This window comes from Artemia sp. Qi Xiang Cuo, chromosome 20 (genome assembly GCF_049724085.1).
Source record: "Artemia sp. Qi Xiang Cuo chromosome 20, ASM4972408v1, whole genome shotgun sequence".
NCBI classification, from domain to species: domain Eukaryota; kingdom Metazoa; phylum Arthropoda; class Branchiopoda; order Anostraca; family Artemiidae; genus Artemia; species Artemia sp. Qi Xiang Cuo.
Genome location: NC_142813.1, coordinates 18,916,736 through 18,929,231, shown reverse-complemented (window position 1 = coordinate 18,929,231; position 12,496 = coordinate 18,916,736). Strand labels below are relative to the sequence as shown.

At 37.0% G+C, this 12,496-nt stretch overlaps 1 protein-coding gene across 5 annotated transcripts in view; it reads right to left on the bottom strand.

The window, feature by feature from the left end:
- LOC148939966 (inositol hexakisphosphate and diphosphoinositol-pentakisphosphate kinase-like) overlaps nucleotides 1-12,496 on the bottom strand; it is a 221,663-nt gene that overhangs the window by 155,405 nt on the left and 53,762 nt on the right. For all 5 annotated transcript variants that reach the window (XM_089106213.1, XM_089106209.1, XM_089106211.1 and 2 more), the window contains 2 exons: nucleotides 10,563-10,754; nucleotides 7,328-7,468 (listed from right to left, as the gene is read on the bottom strand). In XM_089106213.1, the coding sequence (XP_088962339.1) occupies nucleotides 7,328-7,468; nucleotides 10,563-10,742 (321 nt within the window). In that variant the 5' untranslated portion in view covers nucleotides 10,743-10,754. The remainder of the gene's footprint in view (nucleotides 1-7,327; nucleotides 7,469-10,562; nucleotides 10,755-12,496) is intronic.

Here is a 12,496-nt window from a genome sequence, read left to right as displayed (position 1 = left end):
TCTGGTCGTTTTGAGTTTGACTCGGTGATTTATTTTAATTTCTGTTCGTTGTGGTGTTTCATTTATTTATCAATGCTGATTTGTGGTAGTTTCACGCTTGGTAGAGTCTTTGATTTTATTTTTTGCTCATTTTTTATTTAATGGAGTTCTTTACTTTTTTTGAAAAACTTATTTGGTGGAAAAAGTTTTTTAATTAATTTCTGTTCGTTTTACGAGATTCGTTTAATTCGTTTAATTTAATTCGTAATTCGTTTAATTTCTGCTCGTATATTGACATAGTCTTTTCAGGGAAAAAGAAAATAGTACTTTAAATCTTTTCGTTTTTTAAGACTTTATAGTTTGGCCTGCTATTTGTATGCTGGAGAAAAATTTTCAGCAATTTTTAACAACACACACACTTTTAAAAATCTGGACACAAATAGTACTATTTGATTTCATACCTCCTCTAGTTGACCTGAAATAGAAAACTTGATACCATTCGCAAAGAAAACTGTTTACTCTTTTGGATAGCTTGGATACGCTTAAGCTGTTTTGATCCGATTAAATTTTAAGTGCAGAATCAGTCCCAAAAGTTTAAATATAATATCCTCAATTATTCTTGGGATACTGATGAGATACCTTATTGGGAATTAGCATTATCAAATTGCATTATGATTTTATCTAAAGGCAACATTTAGTTTTTAAACATAATGGGCAAATGGGAGGTTGGGCGGGGAGGGTGGAAGTGGAAGGGGGACTAGTGGTCCTCAAGTCACAACCAGCTAATAAAAAGGGCACCAGCCCTTCCTTCTTTTTCTTGATTGAGCCTTTTTTGAAGCTACTATGGTAACCCCTTCGATACGAAGCGCCCTGGTCTAAACAACAACAACAACAAAAAATAATACATTGTGCCCACTGCGGCTGTCACAATAAACAATTGAAGCCTTCCCATCACTTTCGAATATTAAAAAGGGCACTAGGCCTTCGGTTTCCAATCGAATGAACCTTTTTGGAAACGACAAAGCTTACTATAAACACCGTATATGCCCACAGGGCATAAATTACAACCCTTACCCTAAGGTCTGTTAGGGTGGTTGTCATCCTCTAACACCGAATTTCCAGAACTTTCGACTACGTTAAACAAAATGGCAATCTCAAATTTTGATTGGATGTGTTTGGGGAAATGTTGGGCGAGAGAGAGGTGGTAGTCGCTCTCCAATCACTTTCGAATATTAAAAATGGCACTAGCCCTTTCAATTTCCAATCGAATGAGCCCTTTTCGAAGTTTCTACGACAACGCTTTCAATAAAAACCTTATATGCCCCCGGGGAATAACTTACAACCCTTGCCCGGAGTGCTGGGGGGTGTCATTCTCAAAGACCTAATTTTCAGAAGTTTCTACTACGTTAAACAAAATGGCTATCTGAAAATGTTGATTGGATGTGTTTGGAGGAATGGTGGGCGTGAGAGGGGGGTTAGTTATCCTCCAATCACTTTCGACTATTAAAAATGGCACTAGCCCTCTCAATTTCCAATTGAATGAGCTCCATTTGAAGTTTTACAAAAACTCTATCTATAAAAACCTTATATGCCCTCAGGGCAGAACTTACAACCTTTGCCCTTGGGGCTCTGGAGGGTTTGTCATCCTTAAATACATAATTTACAGAACTTTCAACTATGCTGAAAAAAATGGCTATCTCTAAACTTTGAATGAATGTTTTTGGGAAAATGGTGGGCGTAAGAGTTTACTCTTTACTCACTTTCAACTATTAAAAAGGCAATTTCAATTTCCAATAAAATGAGCCCTTTTTGAAGTTTCTATGACAACGCGTTATATAAAAGCCTTATATGCCCCTGGGTATAATTTACAACCCTTGCCCAAAGGGCTGTGGGGAAGGGGGTTGTCATCCTTAAAGACCTAATTTCCAGAACTTAAAACTACGTTGAACAAAATGGATATCTCAAAGTTTTGATTAGATGTGTTTGGGGAAAAGGTGGGCGTGATAGGCGGGTTAGTTGCCCTCTAATCACGTTCAACTACTAAAAAGGGCACTAGTCCTTTGAATTTGCAATCGAATGAGCCTTTTTTGAAGTTTCAACGACAACGCCTTCTATAAAAAAAACCTTATATGCCTCCAGGGCATAACTAACATCCCTACCCTAAGGGCTTTGGGGGACTGTCCTCCTCAAAAATATAATTTCTACCTGGAAATCTACTACGCTTAACAAAATGGCTATCTCAAAATTTTGATTGGATTTGTTTCGGGAAATGGTGGGCGTGGAAGGGGTGTCAGTCTCCTTTCAATCACTATCGACTATTAAAAAGGGTACAAGCCACTCCAATTTTCAATTGAATGAGCCCTTTCCGAGGTTTCTACGACAACTTCTTCGATACGAAGTGGCCTGCTCTAAAGGAAAAAATTATTAAATAATACATTGTGCCAATATCGTTCTTATATGCCCCCAGGGCATAACTTAAAACTCTTGCCCCGAGAATTATGGGGGAGTGTCCTCCTCTTTACTTAGTCCCCGTCTCTTATCTCGTTCTCGAGTGTCCCCGTTCTTTACTTAGGCAGCACGATTGCGCTGCCTATGATTTATACAACAACTTTCCATATAAACCTTATATGCCACAGGGCATAACTTACAACCCTTGCACTGAGGGCTGTGAGGGGGCTATCATCCTAAAAGACCTAATTCCCAGAACGTTCAACTACGTTGAACAAAATGGATATCTCAAAATTTTAATCGGATGTCTTTTGGAAAATGGTGGGCGTGAGAGGGGCGTTAGTCACTATCCAATCACTTTCAACTATCAAAAAAGGCACTAGCCCTTTTCAATTCCCAATTGAATGAGCCCTTTTCGAGTTTCTACGACAACGCTTTCAATAAAAACTTTATATGCCCCCCCGGGCATAACTTACAACCCTTGCCCTGAGGGATGTGAGGGGTTTATCATCCTAAAAGACCTGATTCCCTGATCTTTTCACAAAGGTGAACAAAATGGCTATCTCCCACTTTTGAGTGGATGTGTTCGGGGAATTAGTGGGCGTGAGAGGGGCGTTAGTCGCTATCCAATCACTTTCAACTATTAAAAAAGGCACTAGCCCTTTCAATTTTAGCTTGAATAACCCCTGTTCAAGTGTGAAAGACCATGCTTTCCATAAAAACCTGTAAGGCCCCCAGTGAAAAATTTACAATATGTGCACTAGCGACGGGGGAGGGAGAGGTATTCATCCTAAAAGAACTGTTTTCCAAGACTTTCAACAATTTTTAATAACATGGCTATCTAAAATCTTTGATTGGATGTGTTTGGGGAAAAGGTGGGCTTGAGAGGAGGGTTAGTTGCCCTCAAATCACTTTCGACTATTAAAAAGAGTACTAACCCTTTTAATTTTAAATCAAAAGAAGTCTTTTTCAAGTTTCTACGAAAAAGATTTCAATAAAAAACTTATACGCCCCAAGGCATAACTTTGTCCCTTGCCCTGAAGGTTATGGGAGAGTGTCCTCCTCAAAAACATATTTTCTATCTAGAAATCAACTACGCTGAACAAAAGGGCTATCTCAAAATTTTGATTGGATGTGTTTGGGGGAATGAGGGGCGTGGGGTGGGGCTAGTTCCCTCCAATCACTTTCGATTATTAAAAAGGGCACTCAAAATTTTAAGATAGCCATTTTGTTCAGCGTAGTTGATTTCTAGATAGGAAATATGTTTTGAGGAGGACACTCTCCCATAACCATTTATTTCCAATAGAATGAGCCTGTTTTGCAGTTTCTACGACAACGCCTTCTATAAAAAAAACCTTATCTGCCCCCAGGGCATAACTTAAAACCCTTGCCCTGAGGGTTGTGGGGGAGTGTCCTCCTCAAAAACACATTTTCTATATCTGGAAATCAACTACGCTGAACAAAATGGCTATCTCAAAATTTTTATTGGATGTCTGGGTGGTCGATGGGTGTGGGGGGGGGGCTAGTTGACCTCAAATCACTTTCGACTATTAAAAAGGGCACTAGAACTCTCGATTTCCAATCGAATGAGCCCCTTTTGAAGTTTTTACGACGACCCTTTTCATATGAAGTGCCCTGCTCTAAAGTAAAAAATAATAAATGATCATTGTGCCAACATCGTTCTGATGTGCCCCCAGGGCATAACTTAAAACCCTCGCCCCAAGGGTTGTAATACGAAGTTTTGAAAAAAAAACAAAAAAAAAACATTGTGCCCACATCGTTCTTTACTTAGGCAGCGCTATCGCGCAGCCTATGATTAGAAATAAGGAACGGTCGTATGTCTACTCTTCTTAGTCTATATTTCACTAATTCATTATCCTCTGTGTCACTTGCTTTGATATTGGGAGCTTTCTTTAGGGCAGCACCCGGACTTGATATTTTTTTTTTGAGTTGGTTTGGGTTTGTTATTTACTGCACCAGCCGCCTACTTTATTTTTGTGTACATCAATTATATCCTTCCTTTTAAGATGGTATATAAATGTCGTGGTAGAGACTCCCTTAGCCTTTAGAGACACTTTGCAGAAATTGCACCTGATACTTTCTGTGATTCCTTTTTCAAATGGGATACCCAGAGAGATAGCTTAAAAGTTTTAGTTAGAACACCCAAGTTGTCATCAGAAGATGACATCATGCTTTTCTTAGCACAAAGGTTGATTTTAGGATTTTTCAAAAAATTAGAAGCACCTTCCAGTAGCCTACTATTTCAAAAATTGCACCTCCACCCAAATATCTGACCTTTTTCACCTCACTGGCATAACTAGGGGGAAAGGGACCAATTGCCTCCTGAGCTGTTTTGTTGGCACAATAAGCCAAAGAATCTGTCTGCTTATAAAAGCAAAATGACATATCCCAACTACGGTTTCATACCAACTTAGACCATTTGAAGCACAATATTAATTTTTACGGGAATTAGCTTGTCAATAATTGGTATTTATGAGACTGATAAATAAAATAATTCACCGCTTAGTGTTAATTTTTTGAATTTCTTTTGCTGTATGGTAAAAAATACTGTGTTCACCAGAAGATTGGTATCCTACTGAATGAGAAAAGTATATCAGCATTTTATAAGAATTTGTCCCTTCCAGAAAATCAGCTAGTTTCAACTCTAGACTTTTCCTTGAAGGGATTTCTATTGATATTAGAGATGATTTTAGTAACATGAGAAAAAGTATTTTTGGCTATCTTGTTATGTTGATGTAATAAAGATTTGCTAGCAAAAACTTATATTTCTACTGGACAAGACTTAAATATATTTGCATTGCTCTCTGACTAAGCATTTAAGAGAATTTTACAAATTAATAATCAGTATTTATCATGTAAATCAGAACGGTAATCGTAGCAGGTCTATGTTATTTAGCAGCATAAATTCCATAAAAACAGTTAGATTAAAGTTCTCGCGGCTAAAGGTGCAAATTATTTCCCATGTAATGTAGGAGACAGAGGTCCTACCACTAGAACCAGGATACGCAGTAATAAGTGATTCGTTTGTATCCTGCTTCTCCTGGACAGTAGCTGTGCAACTTTCCTGCTCAATTGATGGAATAATATACTGTAAGCAATACGTCGTTTTAGTGGAATTAAACTGCACCTTTACAGTCTTAACATTCAGAGGCGGATCTAAAGTAAAATCTTTGGTGAGGCCTAATGTGACAAGGCTACCAATGAGCAAAATCTTGCGGGGACCCAATGTGACAAAGGTACCAATAATTGATGAAACTGACAAATTTATTCTAAACAAAGGAGTGAAAAAAAAAAAAAGTAAGGAATGAGGGTGCAGGAAAAAATCTTGGAGGAGGGAGCCGGGTCCTTCCTGGATTCACCACTGCTAACACTTACGCAACTACCTACAATTATCTGACTCCTAGTCCCTAATTCTGCCTAGCTGAAACAATCAAGCAGCACTATTTGATACGCTTGACAGACTGAGTTCCATCATTTTACTTACGTTCCAATTCTAGAAATCGTATGAGAGGTAACCACGCTTCTACACAATTTCAAATTATGTTTTAAAAATCATTTTGCAAGTTCAAAATTCTCAAATATCTCATTCTCGTATCACTGAAATAAAATCAGAAACAGAAGAAAAACAGGTAGGAAAAAAACAGAAACAGGACGAAATAGCTATTATAAAAACAGAAACAGAACAGAACAGGTAAATAAAAAAACAGGTCATCTGTTTCTGTTCTGTTTCTTTGCATGAACAGAACAGAAACAGGTACTTTAAAAACAGAACAGAAACAGAAAACAGAAACAGTGCCCATGCTTAATACCGAGCATCCGTACCCAATATAAGGGTCTACAATAGCGCTGTAAATGAGCTTCAGGGTTGACAGAAGAAAGGTATGCTTCAGTTTTCTCAGTATCCCGAGTCCTCTGGCAGCTTTAACTGATAGTATCTCTTAGTAGATACTATCTACTAAGGTGGAAATTTCTAGTAAACAGGAGAATAGATATTATTTTGACCTATTTTTTCTACGGTAGAGCAAAAATTTCACATGGATTGCGTCTCGCGCGGATTGCGTTTTCCAGACAATTGCACAAGTGGTAAGAAGCAGACTGATTGTAGCATGGGTAAGATTAGGGCGAATACACTGAGCTATAGTCGATGTTCTGACTTCTTGATCTCTTGAATGTTTTTAAAAAATCAAACACCCTAAACAGAAGTACAAAATTAAACTGAAATAGTTTCATAAGCTAAGAGGAAATAGACATCTGATTAAAAAACCCGAAATTAGGCAACAGATAATCATCCGATGACTTCAAAAAAAGGGAAGGGCACCCTCTTTTGAGAGGAGAGCCATATGACTTAAAAATACGGAAGGCTACCATCTTTTGAGACAGAAGCCGCTTTCAAGTCACGGCTGAGTTTAAGAAAAAAAAAGTTATTTGGTAAAAAGTAAAATATTGAGTATATATTCTTTGCAAATTAAATAGAAAATCGATAGTACAACATTCTGTGCATGCAGATGGATAGAAAATTCGATAAAGGGGGGGGGGGGATCTTTTCTGTTTGTACACAAGTAGAAAGAATTCTCCAATCCTCACAAAGGAATATATGCTAGGGTTATCTTCTTTTGTATGCCTGTCGTCCGACAACCTTTGCTTGCTTTTTTAATGCATGAAAATAAAGATAATTAAAAATCATGAAAATAATGAGAATATTAAAAAAAGAAACAATTAAAATAAACATAAAAGCAGGACAGAAAATGGCCATCTGGACTGCGTCAATCTGAACTAAATACCTAAGCAGCCATTTTTGAAACGTGGCAAAATGTTTTTTTTTCAGTTTTAACGCGTTTCTACACAAAAAAAAAAGATTACAAAAATGATGAAATCATACTTGTATATCAATCTGCATTTCAAGGTTGTTGAGAAGATACGGTTTCCGAAGCTCTGCATATTCCAGTGCCTTCTCCAAGGGGAAACCTCTTGAATGGAATGATATCAAACAATCGCAGGATGGCCAGTCTTCAACCGGTTGCTGAATAGAGGAACATAATTCGTTAGAATAACGTAAAAGGCCTCAAGAAGCATAAGATAAAAAGCTTTGACAAGAATACACTGACAAGAGTATTATCTTTTATAAAGTTTTTAAAAGAAAACGAACCAAGATGAAAGCGTCCAAACAGAGTTTGGTGCATTTTCAAGGGATGCAATTTTTTCTTTTTTAAATTCTAATCTTAAGTACCATGTTTTAGCATTCATAAGACTTGGATTAACATAAGAGCATAAAATTAAAAATTCAAAAAATTCTTTCAGGAAAAGTAATTTTTTGAAAAAGGAGGGGCGGGAAAGCCACTGATCAATTTTTCAAGAGGTAGTTTAAATGGCAAAAAAGACTTTGCCTAAAATATTAACATTTTCTTCCTAAATGTTGCAAGTTTTACACTTTCTGTGTGTTGTACTTATAGGGGAGGAGGGTGGGCAAATACAAAGCTCCTCCACTCTTCTTGTGGAAAACCGTGATGGCATCTGAATTTTATGATAATTTCTCAATGTGTTTAAATGGAGAAAAAAAAGAAGAAAAAAATACTCTATCTGCACAAAGACTGATGCTGGGGTACACTGCAAACAAGCTTGAATAAACAGAATTGCGCACAACTATAGCACCAAAAATATTCCGTACGTTATATTGCCGATTGGGCTATGTTCAGCATTCAAATGTAATTTTTACAAACAAATTTATCAAATCAAAGAATGAAGGCAAATATTTTGAAATTGGGAAAAATAGGGCCTTGGAGCAGGCTTTTCCCTATTTTTACGCTAAGATTTGTCAAAATATAATGACTCAGTGCTATCGAAAACATTTGGGAAGACACTAGTACCGAACTCTATAGGCATTGGTTTCTTAGACAAAATTCTAACCAGCAAAATTGTCTACTTCTCTAGCACAACTGCGACATTAAAATCAACGAAGAGACGGGCTATTCATACATTCTTGGTTTTGTCTTTGGTTTGACAGCTGACTGTAACATTGTTTGGGCATGAAACTTTCATTAAGAAAGCGTAGGCCTACCTGATCAACATTCCCACTTGTATTTCAGCATTACAATGCTTCCAGCGGCTGATTTGATGGAAAATTAGCCGGATAAATTTAAAAATAACTCCAAGTCCAATTTTGCTCTTTCTGTTTCGTATGGATCAGCTAAATTCAGTTTCCGTGACATTTACATGCAAATTATACAACTCTACGCTTGATAAGCTGATATCATATCTAGTGATGACATTTATTTCTAAATTAAGGGAGGTGGGCTTGTTAACCTCCGTGGCCTATTCTAGAGTGCCCGGCTCATAGACCTGTTTAAGAGCAATTTTTACTAGCACAGGCCACTCTAAGAGTCTACAAATAAAAGTAAGAAACATTCTAAAAGTACTTAATGAAAACATATAGAACTGATGTTGGAAAGAAATTTACGGTTCTACTCTAACACTGAGAATCAACAAGGTTTCTTTCCCAAAAACATTAACCATAACATCTAGATCCAACGGTTTCTTTGAGATTTTTCACGAAACATTAACACCAGATCATTAAGCCTCCATCGTCATTGTTAATCTAAGACAAGTTTTGATCAGGCTTAGTATAGAAAATGATCTCTCATTACTAGCAGTTGTGATAGGCAGAGGAACGACGACTTGTATAAATTTTAAGCTTCAGAATATGTGACTAATTTTACTTTCAGACAATCATTATGTCCACAAAGACTTTTTGGCTTATGGTCGAAAATTCTATGGAAGAGCAAGTTTGTCTTAAATTCTGAATGGAATCATCCGTCAAAAGGTTAAGCTTATGGGCAAAGCAGTAAATGAAGACCGCAATGGGTGTCATTGTTTTAGTGGCAACTCTTAGCGAGTGCAAAAGGGGAGAAGGCTGGAAAAAAAAATCAGGGTAAGCAAAGGCGATTTGAAACCCCGGGCGGGAAAAAGTTACGATCACTAGATGAAGTGAAGTGCAGTAATTTGGTTATTCTATTCTTCGTGGCTATAAAATATGGCAACTTTTTAGGATCGTTCCATGTAGGGGCTTAAGAAGTCCACTACTCCCCCCCCCACCTCACTGAATGACAACCTTGACTCAACTAGTATCCTAAGTACTAGAGAAAAACTTGATATTTGGAAAGTTACAATGTTTTATTTAGCGTTTTTAAATTTGAAATAATAAAGTTACTCGACATATCAAAGTAAACAGTCCTTTATTTTGAAGTTAGACATTGCAATTACGTTCGGACCGTAATATTGTTCAAATGTCCACCACAGCTTTGGATACAAGCTTGACGGCTGACTTCAAAGGATAAAGCACAGTTTCTATGCGAAAAATCAGGGTGAAACCAGACGATTATAAACAACAGACAAGAAAAAAACTAGAATCAGTCGGTAAAGTGAAGGGTAGGTTGTAATTCTGTTTTTGTCGGTTATTTTTTTTTGTCATCGGACAATTTTGTCCCAAATAATGTCATAAATTTTTACACGAAACTTAATATTTTGAATATTATAATCATTTATTTAGCGTTTTGACAAAAGAAATACTTTAAAATTGCAAATTTACAAATACAAAAGCAAATGTGCGTACTATCATGATCACATGCATTTATAATACCAAGCACAGTACAAGCTGAAAGTTTTAGAGGACGGGAGAGTTTTAAAACGTTCCTCTTAATCATATTCATTATCAAGAATAGGCTAAAGAGGGTCATAAATATTATTATAACTGAGTTTGGAAAGTTAATAAGTTCACGAGGTTCTACTTAAAACTAGTTATGATAAATGTGCCCACTCAGCGGCTGAGCATGTTACAAAGCACGTCCCCAGGCTTTAGCATAACATAACCTATACCCTTTTCCTCTCTGTACGAAGTATATATATATTCTTAATTTTTTCTATGCCCTAAGATAGATAATACCCATTTTATGCGTATATATTGAAAACAATTTTAAGAAAATTTTACTGGAAAATATCCAAGTCTCCACCTTCTTCTCTCAAAAAACTTTGCACAACCACCCCATGGACAACCCCCATGGCACAGCCACAATCGACAAATTAGGTTCTGTATGGTAGACAGATTTTCAACAAAAACTTACATTTAATATGACGTCCTCCGGGAAAATAATTGCCTTGATATATTCAAAGTAATTCAGTCGAAGAAGAATTTCAGTCATTGGCTTCGAAGTGCTTTTCTTCTCCATGGCACAGACGCCAACAATGACTTGTTTCACTTCGTCTATATCCATGTAATCAGAGACATCATCACAGCATTCCATACAAGGGTAGCTCTAAAAGAAAAACTGCCATTGTCCAGCTAAACGTACTATGGAACACTTATTTCTAGATAAAGATGTGTTATCTTCAGATTTTACAACCTTATGGTCTGAACCATATCGCTTGGTTCAAAATTTCGAACGATGAATCCATACATTATGTTTGCACCATTAATATCAATGAGGATCAGGATTTTTTTTTTCAAAGACACATCCACTCCTCCTCGGGTGGAGGCCTATTCTAGTGACACCAAAGTATACTAAAACGAAATGCACCATGTGAGCTTTTGCTCACATGTGATTATAGAACATTTGTATTAAAACTTATGATTTATGTAGTTGTCCTTGATTTCATAAGGAGCAAGCGAAATATTCAGCCCATCGCAAGGTCCTCCAGCTCATGACTCCCATGTCTTCACTCCTTTTCAAACTTTTAACATCTAAAACCAAACAAATAAGGAGCAGCACGGGGCTCATTTTTTCCAAAGCGGGAAAGCTATAAAAAAGAAAACAACGACAAATTCTGATGAAGCATCTGTTACTTAAAATCTGTTACATTTTCTTTTCGAGTCACTGGAGCAGCCAAATATTTACTACTCCCAGCAATCAAACCTTATTTCCTTGGGAAAATTTTCAATCATTAAATTTTTTGGAGCTTTTATTAAATCCATAAAACAAGACACTATCATGCCATCTACATTATTTCAATGAATAAATTAATAACATTTCTGTCAACGTTTAAATGAAGTAAATGAGGATCCCCAGTGTCAGTGCTAAAGGCTATTTCGCTGAATATCTTCTCGATTTCAATAACCTCCCTAAACCTTGCTTAAGGTGACACTTCTAAAAGCTAAAGTTTATCATTAAATGAAACACACAGAATACATCTTCTTTGACCTAAAGACGTTCATCAACGGATACTTGTCCCAATTTATTCTATATATTGACTTATGATTGACGGTTTCCCAAGCTTAAAAGTTTTAGAGAGAAATAATCGCACTGGTACTGTACACACAAAGAGCCACTATCAGGCCACCTACATTATTTTATTGACTAAGTTAATAATTAGTAACACCAACTTTTTTTTTTCGAAAAAAATTAAGACGCAAGCCCAGCCAAAAGAAAAAAAATGTAGGAAATAATTTGATTAGGGGGGGGGGTGCTATATCAGGTGCTAGGTTAAAGCGGCGTGGAGCCGTGAAAAATATCAGGAACAAAAATAACAGAGCTGTGTAGAAGCCAAACCGATTAAGTAAAAGTGACAAAGAGTGGAGGAAATCTGAAAAAATGATATATTACCACTTTTGATATTAAACAACCAATCATCTGAAACCAAAAACAGCAAAAATGGTGTTTGAGTAGGGAGAACGTAGAATTACCCCTAAGTAGATTTTAAGACGAACTGCAGTCCAGAAAAAAAGACTTAGCATGTTATGGTTAGTTTGTCAGGTGTCGTTTTACAATAGGGCTTATTGCGAGAGAATATGTCTTGAAAGAGCTATGAAGCACTTTCACCGAGGATTCACCGACCTTTAGAAACCTCTTACACCAGGTGGCACGTCCGAAGCGTTGTGAAGGCTTTCCAAGTGTGGCGGAACTGTGTAAAGCGTGGCGGAATCTTTCCCCGCGTGGCAGAACTCTGCAGCATACTTGAACCACCGAGATATACACTAGGTGGCATAAAGTGGCCACCCCTGGACTTTAAAAATAAAACGTCATAAGAGATTGGTGGATTGAACAGGTTTGGTCCTGATCAC